General features: G+C 45.2%; 1 protein-coding gene across 1 annotated transcript in view; it reads left to right on the forward strand.

Moving 5' to 3' along the window:
* Positions 1-9957, forward strand: part of PARD3B (par-3 family cell polarity regulator beta) — a 372170-nt gene extending 362213 nt beyond the window's left edge. The window contains exon 26 of the mRNA XM_014306667.2: positions 5304-9957. Coding sequence (XP_014162142.1) covers positions 5304-5658 — 355 coding nt within the window. The 3' untranslated portion in view covers positions 5659-9957. The remainder of the gene's footprint in view (positions 1-5303) is intronic.
* The last annotated feature ends 2229 nt before the right edge of the window (positions 9958-12186 follow it).

Raw genomic sequence — 12186 nt, forward strand, 5'->3', positions numbered from 1 at the left:
TAAAGACACAGTGTAATGTATTTGATACTTCAAGATTGTTTGTTTGCATAATTTAATTCTTACATCAGCTTCTCTTTTCTTCTTTAAAAGTAGATCCTCCTGGCTGAGAATAAACATCACACAATCACGCTGCATACAGTGGAGTTCTTCACTGAGAATTTGGACACAGATAGGATCTTGTTGCTTTCTCCTTTTCTTTAATCACAGCCTGGGCTGTCTGATGCCATCACCCAGAGTCTCTGTATGTCTTGCTTAGACATGAAAGAGACTGCAGCCAAATGTGGGCTTTCCATTTGCTACTTAGTCTGTGGCTGTCTTTGAAGTTTATTTCAAGAAGTACTCTCTAACAAAGTAAGAAGGCAGGTTTTCTTGTGAGATTATATCCCTTGCAAAATATTCCCTCAGCAGCAAGGAGATAGTGATGTAAGAAGAGAGCATTCCCTTCCTTGCTTTTTACCAGGTACTAAGAGGGTGACCTCTGTGACTTTCCCTATAGAACAGAGGGAAGAAAAACCCTTTGTCACAATGAAATCCAAACCCCCAACGTGATGGGGCACAGCACAAGTAGTTAGACCTTCATTTTGCTTTCCTTTGCTTTCAGATAGCCCAAGCACATGTCTCCAAGGATGTTAAAGGTGACCTGCAAATGAAGGCTATCAATGAAATGCAGTAAACCTGAAATGTAATTTTTTTTTCTGATTAGGTTTTTGAAGCATCAGGTATTTATGCCAGTCTACTCTGTAAGATTTTCCACAGTTGAAGAATTGCTAAAACGGGGGTTAAAAAAAAAAAAAGAGGAAACCTTCAGATACCTGTGACTAAATAATATTTTGGGTAAAGGAAGTCTTTCCTAAATGTTCCAAATCCTGTGGTGCAGTTTTAAATAAACCCAAAAGCTCTTAAAAATTCTGCAGTAAAGCCAGAAAATACTTTATTTTTTTGTGCTTGGAAGATAAAGCAGAGATAGAAAAACAAACCTGCTTTAGGCTTTACCTGTCATAGAGAAAATAACAACACATTAATTGAATATCAGTCACAAATTACCTGCTTTTCTTGGACAAGTCTACTTTGTGCTCTTAATGCTCAAAATGGATCACAGTTGTTAACTGCTGAATCATTTTAAAAGATAGACTGGTAGAGCTGCAAACCAGCACATGAAGTGAAACACATTCACAACTGCCTGTGTGTGATCTGTAATTTCTCTGCAGGAGAAGGAAGATGAGACTTTGCTTCCTCAAAGCAGAAGGGGCACCATTTTAAGGGGCACCTTGCTCATGACATTTTTGACAAGTGTTTTCACTCTACCCCACCAGTTTCAGTCCTTTGTGGAGCCTGGTGCTTCTCTCTCCAATTGCTTCCTGCAGCAGCAGCCTCTGCTTTTAGCTAGACCCACATCCATAATGCACTTTCCAGTGGGACCCAGCAGAGCTGAACTATCAGCAAAACCAGGTTTTGAGCTCTGAGATCAGTTCCTTCCCAGGATGTTGCGTCAGCTTCCCTGCCTTCTGCCTGCCATTAATTGCACTGTATCCCCAGGTCAAACAAATGGCCAAAAATCTGGAAAACAGCTGACAGTCAGAGCAGCTCCTACTCAGCATGTCCTCTCAGAGGGCACGGTCCTGGCCTGGTCCTTTTGAGTGGCTGGACCTGCTTGACCCAATTTGTGGATTTTTGATCACTCCCCTGGGTCACTGATTTTCCACTTGAGATTATTGTTTTGACCCCCACACCATGGGTCACCGGGGAGGTGTGATATGGCCCTGTGAACTCTGAACTCATCAGAAGCCAACAAAAACAGTGCAGAGAGGAGAAGAATTTCATTAGGACCTCCTCAGAGGTGGTAGTGTCTGCTGAGGGAAAAGGTAGGAGTTGTTTTCCTTCTTGCAGAAACAAGCACAGCATCTACAAGGGACTGCCAAGTAGAAAGTGTTTGGTTTGGTTTGTTTTGGCAATTTCTTTAAGGATAAACAACAGCATATACTTTTACACCGTGAGCTATCGAGTGAGAAGGGTGTTGGTTCAGAGGAGCTGTCCTCTTCCTGCTGGGAGCTGCCCTCAGTGTCCCAGACTGACTGCTAATGGTGACAGCATTTCTGCAGGCAGAGCTTGGTATTTGCAGTTGTTTCTTCTACCTTAAAAAGATTAACTTTCTGATGGTTAATTTGTCACGCTTGAGGAGGGAAGGACAGTTTTTTCCTGTTTTTTTAAGACTTGTCAGATAGAGGTTCATGGAGACTCTGTAGGCTGGTTGGTTGCACTGTGAGCATCTCCCTGAGAATGAACTTCACCAGGCATGGGTGGTAGGTGAGGAAGAATGAATCCTCGGGAAATAATCTGGCTTCAACATGCTGTGTTTGTCATAAAAGGGAAAAAAAGTGTTGTTATTGTAGCTTGTGTACCTTTGAGTGTAACACCTGCTGGGCTCGCTAGGGGAAGTGAGCTGGAGTGTGGAGCAGCCATGAGGATATCTTCTGTGAAATCTCTCTCAGTCATGCTGCCCAGAGTCAGCCTTTTGGACAGTTATGAGTGTTTCCCAAGGTTTTACTCAGGCAAAAGTTATGCTAATTTTTTGCTATATTAGTGCTTGTATTATCCCCAAGGCTGCTCAAATAACTCACATACCCTTGTCTTCCTGGGGTTTTCCTAAAAGGTTTGTGCGAAGTGGATTCCTGTCAGGTCTCTGTGTACAACCTGTCATGACTCTGGGCAAGGCACTCAAGAATTACACCAGCTATGGGTGTTTTGCCCTCAGAGGAAGGAAACTGGTGCTGACAGTGAACAACTTGGGGTTCTATCTTTTAAAGAAAGATTTTGCTCTTCCCACATGTTGTTCTGCAGTTTGTCTATCCAACCACAGATGGTGTTAGCTGTAAGTGAAGCGATGGTGGATTTAGTTCACTAGGAGAGGGAACAGCAGTGGGGATCTGATGGCATTAGCTCAGGCAGCTTGGGGCCATTTCTCAGGTCTGGCACGCTTTGATTGCCCGGGCCCATCTTCACTGCACTGTCCTGGGCCAGAGCAGCCTGAGTGCACAACCCTCTGCAGTCACAGCTTCTGTGGCAGCAGTGTAACACTCATTCCTAAAACTGGACTGGCTGAGTTTTCCTGGAAACAGGTCTTTTGGCTGGATGGCAAAGCACCCCTCTTTTTTCCTGCATCTTGCAGGCCTCTGGTGTCGGTTGAGGCATGAGTTATGTACTGAAGGCTCAGTATGTCATGATGGTGGCTCAGTCCCATTGTCAGCCATCATTTTGGTGCCAGTTCATCTTGAATTTGTCTTTTTAGAGTAATTCAATTTGCAGTTAGAGCTCTGTCCAAAAGCTACCACTGGGTTTTCAGTGAATTTTGGATCGGGTTCCAACCACAGTCTTTTTTTAATGTGATCCACAAGAATTTCATTGATTATAGCTGCTGATGAGAACACCTTATAAAACCAATGTACAGGATTTTGAGCATGATCCTTTTATTAAAAGGTGATGGGTGTAGGTTTGACATTTGTTCCTCTTGGTGTGCTGCTTGACACAAAGCAGCTCCTACCATAGCAGAACCTTTTATGATTGGAAGTACGTTTTTGTGCACAGAGGCATTAAAGCTGAGTGTGATGGGACTGACTAGTGAACAAGCCTTCCTGCGTGTGGAAAAAAACGTGGAGCAGCTCGTTGGCCTGCTCTGGAAATGAAGCTTTGTTGCAAGGTGTAGGTGTGTGAGCAGTGACGGTACTTGTCTCAGTACGTACGGTTAAGAGTGGTTTGGTATCTCAGAGAGTGGCTTCAGGCCCTTCAGCACTTTGTCTGGACTGTCTCACCAGGAGGTGGGGGGGGGAAGCTGGGAGTGCCTGTCTTTTATAATGTTCTGTTTTTAAAGCAGAAAGTCTCTGGGGACCATGGGGTCCTAAAAGTCCAAGGCCTGGAATGCTTCCTTTTGCTCTTTCCATTTTAAACAGGAAACATTTGCACTAAGTTATTCCAGGAGGAGAACTGTAGGTTCATTTCAAGGCAGATAATGTTTGTTCATTGCCTATGTCCGTGATTTACCCCATGGGCTTAAACGAGTGCAGCAGAAAACCACATGTTTTGTTTTACTACATGTTAAACAAGTTCCAGTGGAGTCTGGGAGCCCAGGTTAAGAAAGAAGGAGCATGCTTGTAAAATCTCTGTGTGAACAAGAGAGTCATTGACAAATTTTGAACACCTGATCTGCTGTACCAGAATGATGACTTTTTTCATAATCTATGCAAAGAATATTTAAACAGTTGAGGAGTTCAGTCCCAAAGACACAGAGCAGGTGTAATTGATCTATATAATTGATCAACTTCCAGCCCCTGTTTTGGGCTGTCTTCTTCCCTAAGCTCTCATTTGGAGAGAAGCTTCCTGTGCAGTCAATGAGGGGTTTTGTCCAAAGTGCAAAGACATTTGCAGTCAGACTGGCAAAAACTCCTAATTAAATTGAACTTTTGAGGATGCTCTGGTGATATGTCTGTGAGAACAATTATTTTTGCCATTTCAAAAGTATCACAAGTTAAGTTGTAATAGGAAAAAATATCAATGCTTCATTAGTGAAAATCATGAAATTAAGATGCAGAAGGCTACAGAGAGGACTCCATGGCACATCCTCGGGGATGACACATTCACATGTTGCTTTTCACATGAACTAGGGCTTGTGAGATCCATACTGATGCAGACAAGTTACAGGGCTGTTGTAATATCAGGCCTTTTTGATCACAGATTTTTTGAAACCCCATTGGCAACTTGCCCATTAAACACAGGTATTGTAGCCTGACATCCCCAGTGTTTCTTCCCCAATTTTTCCAACTATGGTGTTTGGAAAGTTTTACAGGCTGACATATTGGGAGAGAATAGTGGGAAATGGTCTGGAAAGCGTGAATATTTGTGCATGTAAAGCTTATGGGATTTGCAGACTTGCAGACCCAACTCATCTGTTTATCCTCAGGCTAGATAAGATTCAGTCAAATATGCATTGTTTAAAGGAGCTTTGTTTCCATTATGGCAAATGGATCACAGGAGACTGACTTTGGAAGCTGAAGGGCTCCAGTGCTCCCCCATTGTAAAAGGGCTGTGATGTGTACTGGACCCTTCCTCAAGTGTCCTGGATGTTACAGACTTTTGTAGCATGCAGGTGGGAAGCTTGTTATCCTTCAGAAGTTCTTTTCATTCATCAGGACTTGTCATGCTTGAGGTGGCATTTCCTCTCCCAAAGTAAACATAGATTGTATGTACAATAATGTATCACTGGGCTAGTAGACTGCCTTTTAACGTGCTTTATTATGTTTTTTCCTGCTCAGGCGTGGACCTGCAGAGCCACTAGAATATTTAACAGGGCCACGAGTAACGTACAAAGAGAGAGATCTTCCCTACTACCACGGAGGACAGCCTGTTATCCACCCATCCAAGGGGAACTACATCCGTGTGCCGGACACAAGAGTGGCAGAACTGAGGTACCCTCAGTATTACCCAGCCCAGCCCGTGGCAAACCAGCATAAAGGACCCCTCCGGCAGGACGTGCCTCCTTCCCCTCCGCAGTCCCACCGAGCACCAGCTTACAGTGAAATGGTCCGACACCGTGGGACCAGTCCAGACCAGTACCAGTACAGGCAACAGGATCCCAGGCACAAGAACCCCATGACTGCAGCTGTATAGCCGTGCACTGGACTTGGGCACATAATCCTTGTAGAGTTGTTCCTAAGCATAGCTGCCTGTAAGAATGGCACATGAGACCTGGAGTCGTTCTTACTGAGCTGGGCTCAGCCTAGGTGCTTTCTAACAGGCGAACTAAAGCCACATGAGGTACGATGTGTTTTGAGTATGTGAGGTACCAGACAGTTGAGTGTTTTTTAATTCCTTTTAAAAATAGAAAGTGGCTGCTGGGAATGAAACACAACACTTAATACACCTCAGGGCTATTTACTGAATCCAGTTACACCTTTACAGTACGTAGCTGTCTGTGTAAGGGCAGCAGAGTCACCAGAGTTTACATCAGAGTGCTGTTGTAGAGCCTTTTAAGTGAGAACACAGCATGCAGTATGGACTTCTTGCAGAGCTGGGCATCTTGTATATCTAGTGTGTGATCACGACAAGAGACTGCCACAGAGATAGTGGCCACATTCCAGGCACATCCTGACCAACAGCTCTGCTTTAAGGATGCTGCAGTTCCAGATTTGTGATCTGGCTTCTGTCTTCCTCTGTCTTTTCGGTGGTGGCAGCATTTATCTTGTAGCCTTCATTTTTTGCAGTCTGTGTATCAAGAGTCCTCTCTTATTGCACCTGCTGCAATTGGAGTAGGGTAAAAAGCCTTATCCCCTATGCTTGTGAAGGCTCTCAGAGGACAGGCATCCACCTGAGAACCGTGTCTGTAGAGGGGGGAGTGCGTGCTTGTGAGTGTTGGTTAGTTATACAGTGTGCAGTCTTTAAGTGTAAACCCTGGAGACCAGATCCTCAGCTGCTGCCAGGAAGTGTCGCTTGAGGGGTTTCAGTGGAGCTGACCTATAAAAAAGTGACCAGGGAGGTGACTATGGGCATGGACTCCATAATTCATATTAAGTTACTGTGTCAGGTGCTGCCTTGGCTCCATCAAGGCAGCCCATTCCTGGCCCACTCCAGGCGGTGTTGGAGCCAAGTGCCTGCCAGCAGCGTGTCTGCCCTGGCCAGCCCAGTGCCACCACAAGGCACCTGTTCCTGGGGGCTGCCTTCCATGCACGAGGGAAGCTCAGCCTTGGGCAGCGCCGGGCCCCGCCGTGCCAAGTGCCAAACTACTCAAGTTCCTGCAACCAGAGGCCATGAGGTCAGTGGGGAAAGGCGCTTTTCACAGCAAGGGATGAGGGAAAAGACAAGGAAAGTAACAGGAAGGGCTTCAAGACCCTGGGGCTCAGGAGGAAGATGTGAGAATAGCTGTTTGTATCAAGTTATTTGCAGCTGTGCATAGGAAGAGAGAAGGTGTCGGTGGGGAGGGGGTGTCAGCAGCACAGCAGAGCCGTGGTGGGGGGACAGGGTGGTGGTGGGGTACATGCTCAGTCCTTTGCCTCAAACAGCCTGAGTTTGCTCTGCAGCCCGAAATGTGTGTCCCCAGCCACAGGGACCTGTGCGACCTGACCCAAGAGGGCTCTGAGCATTTAGAGATCTGTCTCAAGGATTTTGTCAGGAGGAAACCATGCAGTATTGTGACCTAGAAATATGTTATTTCCAAGTGTCCTTAATTCCTCGACTTCTGCCTTTTGGAAGTGTCACTAAACCACTAGGCCTCCTCTCCTCATCAGGGAAAGACTGTGACCTGGCCAAGGATTAAGCATAACGATTTCTTTGATGTCATTTTGACACATTTGGTATGCAACATATTAAATTACATAGATCACTTCCCAGGTGTTAAATACCATCAGGAGGGTTTCTGCTAGGAGTATGTCCTGCTAGCAGGTAATGGCCCTGATGAGAAGCAGCATTTAATCCCAGCCTACTTTCTTCTCCACTGATGGTGCTGGTTAGAGCCTGGCGTAACCCTCAGGCACAAGGAGCACTTGCAACTGCCTGAGTAGCTGGCAGACTCTAGTGCTTGCATTCCCATCAGCCTCCACCCACCACAGGCTGGGAAGCAGGAGAGAGGACACAGCTTTCCATGGCAGAGGAGCACCTCCATGATTCAGACAGAGGGCTGGACTCCCTGGGGCAGGGGCAGGCACAGTTCTAAATCCAGTCAGGAGGAAGCATTGGTGGGAGGGAGAGAGGAAGAGGAATACAACTGATTATGAAGCAAGAGTGTTTGCTTCTTATTCAATTTCTTTCTGCTCTCTTCCCTAGTAATGTAGGAGGGAAAAACCTCTGGAGGGAGTGTTGGGTGTAAAGCTGGATGTCTCTCAGTACCCTCCGTAAATAAGGCACATTCCTCAAGGAAACTGTGCCTGTCATGTACGTGCTCTGCACAGCCCTGTACTTCTCAGAAAACTTTAGATGCTGTAGGATACTCAGCCAGGACTTGGCAGCCACAGGATAGCCGCTGGTGTTATAAAGGCCTGTTGAAATTGAAGCAAAAACAAATTAAAATACTTTCCTTTCCCTCCTTGAAATATAACCCCTGATACATTTGATCCAGCTGCAAAGAAACTAATGTTTGTGACAGTGGCTTTATCAAGCCAGGCCACAATTAAGAACAGCTCTGAATATAAGCTACTGCCTTTGTAAATCACTCTCAACTAACCCTTCAAATGGCATCACAGCACAGTGAACAGAACTTATTTACAGTATTTCATGAGCCAGGGCCAAATAAAATCTGGATGGAAACAGCTCCTAGATTATTTATAGCCTTTGAGGGACCTGCCCAATGTCTCCTCGTAACCTGAATCTTTCCTTAAGAGCTCCCCTTGATGGTATTGGCTCCACTCAGTTGAGGCAGACAAATCAAACAAACACCTTCTGAGCTGTTAATCTTACCTTACCCAACAGGTTATTAAATGATGCTTCTGCTCAGTAAGCAGAAATCAGTAGAGAGCTTCTTCCAATAAAAAAAAAAAAAAGTATAATATATGGATGCATCCTAAAGGTAAGGAGCTAAGGAGGAAAAACAGTGTGACCTAACTGGGGGAGCAAGACCAAAAAGTATTACAGAGCATCTCATCAATCTCTGGTGCCATTGTTCTGGGAGAAAATTGCCATTTCCTGGTTTAATATCTGGTAGAGGTACAGTATTTTCAAAAGTATAATGTGTAACTACAGTATATATAGTCAGCTTTTCTGCAGTATAAAATGTATGATTTTAGCACCATATTGTGGAAAAATATGTACCGTGCAGAATTCACGAGGTGCTACAACTGACGGTTGAAAATACACACTTGCAAAATCCAAAAGAGCCGTTAAGTAACAAGTTGTTCTTTTCCCATATGTCCATATGTTTGGGAAAATTATGAGTCTGAAATGCTCTTGACACGTAATTGCCTCGCACTCCCTCATCCAAAATGTGCCAGTCCAGCAGCAGAGTCACTGACGTAGTGGGTGTGAAGGGAGAGTTGGGTTTGCCACAGGAGCAGCCCTAAGTGTGTGTGTGTGAGCAGGCACCAAGACCGAGGGAGAGAGGCCCACACTCACGTGAAGCTGAAGCTTTGATTTCCTGAGCTGGTGGCGTGCAGCCTGCATTTCTGGCTCTGGCACAGGGCCAGCCAGGCCCAGCAGTTGAAAGATTAAGAGATAGAAAAAGAGCCTGTGGATTTTCTGAGTGACCACCCACTAGTGAGCCATGATCTTGGCCTGTGAGCCAACTTTACCACTGTGATATATTATGATGCAGAAGTCTCTAGGCACCCCTCAAATGCATATAGAAACATCAACTGCCCTTTGGGGGGGAAACTAAGCATAGAGAAGAAAAAAAAAGGCTCTTGCCTTGAAAAAGTGCATACAGTCCTGAATTCCAATTCACTCCAGCTTCCTGATCTAGAAATAGCTTCACATGCTGCCTAATTTTTTTACAGATGAATTGTGCTACCTCTTCCTCCCAGCCATCACAGATTTGTTTATCAGAGTTAGTGCTGCGAGTGAATCCTAGCGACTGCTCTGCCAGGGCCACATCCTGACACTGCTCTGAGCAGGGGCTGCTTTGCACTTCCAGAAGGCCCCACACCTGTGCTCCCCGTCACAGTTGTCCTGCAGGGTCCTTAAGCCTTACATGCAAAATCAGAAGTGCTATTCACTATCTCTGCATAGGAAAGAAGGCTTTGTAAGACACTATTGTGTCACTGTGAGGGAGAGAGAGGTACTTGTGATCTTGACAATATCTGTGTGTTTAAGTGAAACTGATTTAAAAATCATGTGTGATTGTTTTGGGGGAGAAATTCAACACGTAATTTGACAGGTTTTTCTAGTACCACATCAAAGATTTTGATCTTTTGTTACATATGGCTATATAAATTTTACCTGGTTTATTTTGCATTAAAATAAAGGCTTTAAGACTATATATGATTATGTACTTGTATGTAGAGTTTTTCCATTCTTTGTGTCTACAAAGTCATCCTCAGCTGTGGATGTGATTTGATATTAGAGGATGATACATGATCAAGCTGGATCAGAATTGGTAAGATGACTTTTTTTAACAAAAAAACAAAACCACAGCAGCCATATGCTACTTTGTAGGGGAAAAAAGGCATCCCAGGGCTTAACTTGATTCTGTCTCAAATCTGCATTGTCTTCAGCTGTATTGCCTGAATCCTGATTCCATACCCCAGGATTGAGAGGAGAAGCAAGAAAAAGTCCCTTGTCAACTCAGAGAATTTCAGCTTAGGCAGCTGCTTGTTCATTGCTGAAGTTCCCCAGGCACTTTCATCTCAACATGGAGCTCTTCTCTTGCTGTTGGTACCAGCTGAGGTGTTCTGCAGCCTGTAGCAGCTGCCAGAGGGCTGAGAGGGCTGGAGACCCCTGCCAGAGATTTAGGATGCCTTGAAAGTTCTGCACAGGCTCTTCACATGAGGTATGTTGGTCATTTAACTGAAGCTGATAACTCTTATTTTCACACATTATGCACAAGGTAGATCTTTGTAGGATCAGGCTGTGGGTTGCAGTGAAATCTGGGCAAGAGTGTTATGTTAGGTGGAATAATTTTCAAAATAGATACCTCAGTGAAAAGGTATTAGTACAGGGAGAAGGAATAATGAAGCCTAAGATGGAAATTACAGGTTACTGTGAAGAAAAAGGAAAGACTAAAAGATCAAAATAGACAGAAAGGTGTAATAGAAATGGCAGGAATGGGTCAATAAAAATACATGTGTACTGCATTCCAGAACATTTTGAATGCAGGTCTTAGTGTTTACAGCCAAGTCAGCTCATGGATAACTGTCAGTCAATTTTAGCATGTATTAAATTATAAACCACATAGATGCCATTTTTAGAACTAGTCATGTCATAACTTACACTCACAGCTGAAAAATGAACAAATGAAAAGGAGACCTCAGTTTCTCCTGCTGGAGCTGTACAAAGAGTAGCAAAGGACAAAGTAGGAGTATATTAAGAGCTGGAAACTCAGTGACCACAGTTTGAGATCATGGTCCTTCTGCCTTGGTGGTCTCCTGTGGTTTCCCCACAACAGCACTCACTTCCCTGAGACCTGGGCTCAAGTTAAAATCTGTTTTTCAGACTGGTCTATCTGTGTAAGGAAGTACGTGGAGCCATTTGACTGTTCATTAATTGTAATGAACGAGACTGCACCCTCCTGAGACCGGTATCCCGCTGTAAGCAGAGTGGGATGCAGCGCCTTTCCGCACGGAGGCTCTCAGAGCTGCGCTGCCCCAGCAGCTGTGCAGTGACCTGCTGCAATGTGCTCTACCCGCAGCAGAGCATCACAGCCTCTCAGGCATGAGGAACGTGGCAGCTGGGCTGCTTGGGAGGCTCTCAGGAAGCAAAATGCCATTATCAAGATTGAAGTGGAGCTGAGCGGCTCCTGCAGCCTTCCAGAAGGCATTCAGGGCGTCTGGTAAGTCCCAGAGGATTCTGGCTCAAAGGCTCTGGAGGTCTCCTGAGAGGGTACTCAGACTCCTTTTTCTTGGTGTGCTCATCCCTACAGAGAAGGTATGGAGGTGCTGAGGCGTGCCTTGGGAAAGGATGGAAACAAGACAGAAGGGAGCCTAATTCCCAAGTGTGGGATCTGCTCCAGGGGAAACATCTTGGCTGATGGTTTTCTCAGTGAGCTGGATGGGAATGATCTGACACAGGCGACCAGAGAGATAGGATTGCTCTGGGAATGGGTAAGGAGAGATGAGGGAGTGGAGAGTGGGAAATGATAAGGAGAGTCAACTGGAGCAAAGGAAAGGGGATAAGAATTAAAATAGGTGTAAAAAGGGGACAGAGGGTGTCAGACCTGAACAGGAAATAGATGGGAAAGAGAGAGAATTGTCCCCATCGTCCCCGATGTGTGAAATTCACAAACTAACAAGGAAGGTGGAGCTCTGTGATAATGCTCCCCAATTTCTGTTTTGCATCCCAGACTTGTAACATCCCTCCACTGTGTCCAGAGTCAAGACCAGGGACAAAGCAGCACAAAGCTACCTTGTGCCTGAGCAAGAAAGCAGAAGGGCGAGTAGGAATTGTGAGGAAACCCATCAATCAGTATGGGGAGAGAGACACCCATCACACATCCCTGCTCCCTCCCTAGATCACGTGCTGGCGTCTAGATCTCACAGCCTGTTCCACACACGCTTCCCT

The sequence above is a fragment of the Geospiza fortis genome, unplaced genomic scaffold (genome assembly GCF_000277835.1).
Source record: "Geospiza fortis unplaced genomic scaffold, GeoFor_1.0 scaffold112, whole genome shotgun sequence".
NCBI lineage: Eukaryota > Metazoa > Chordata > Aves > Passeriformes > Thraupidae > Geospiza > Geospiza fortis.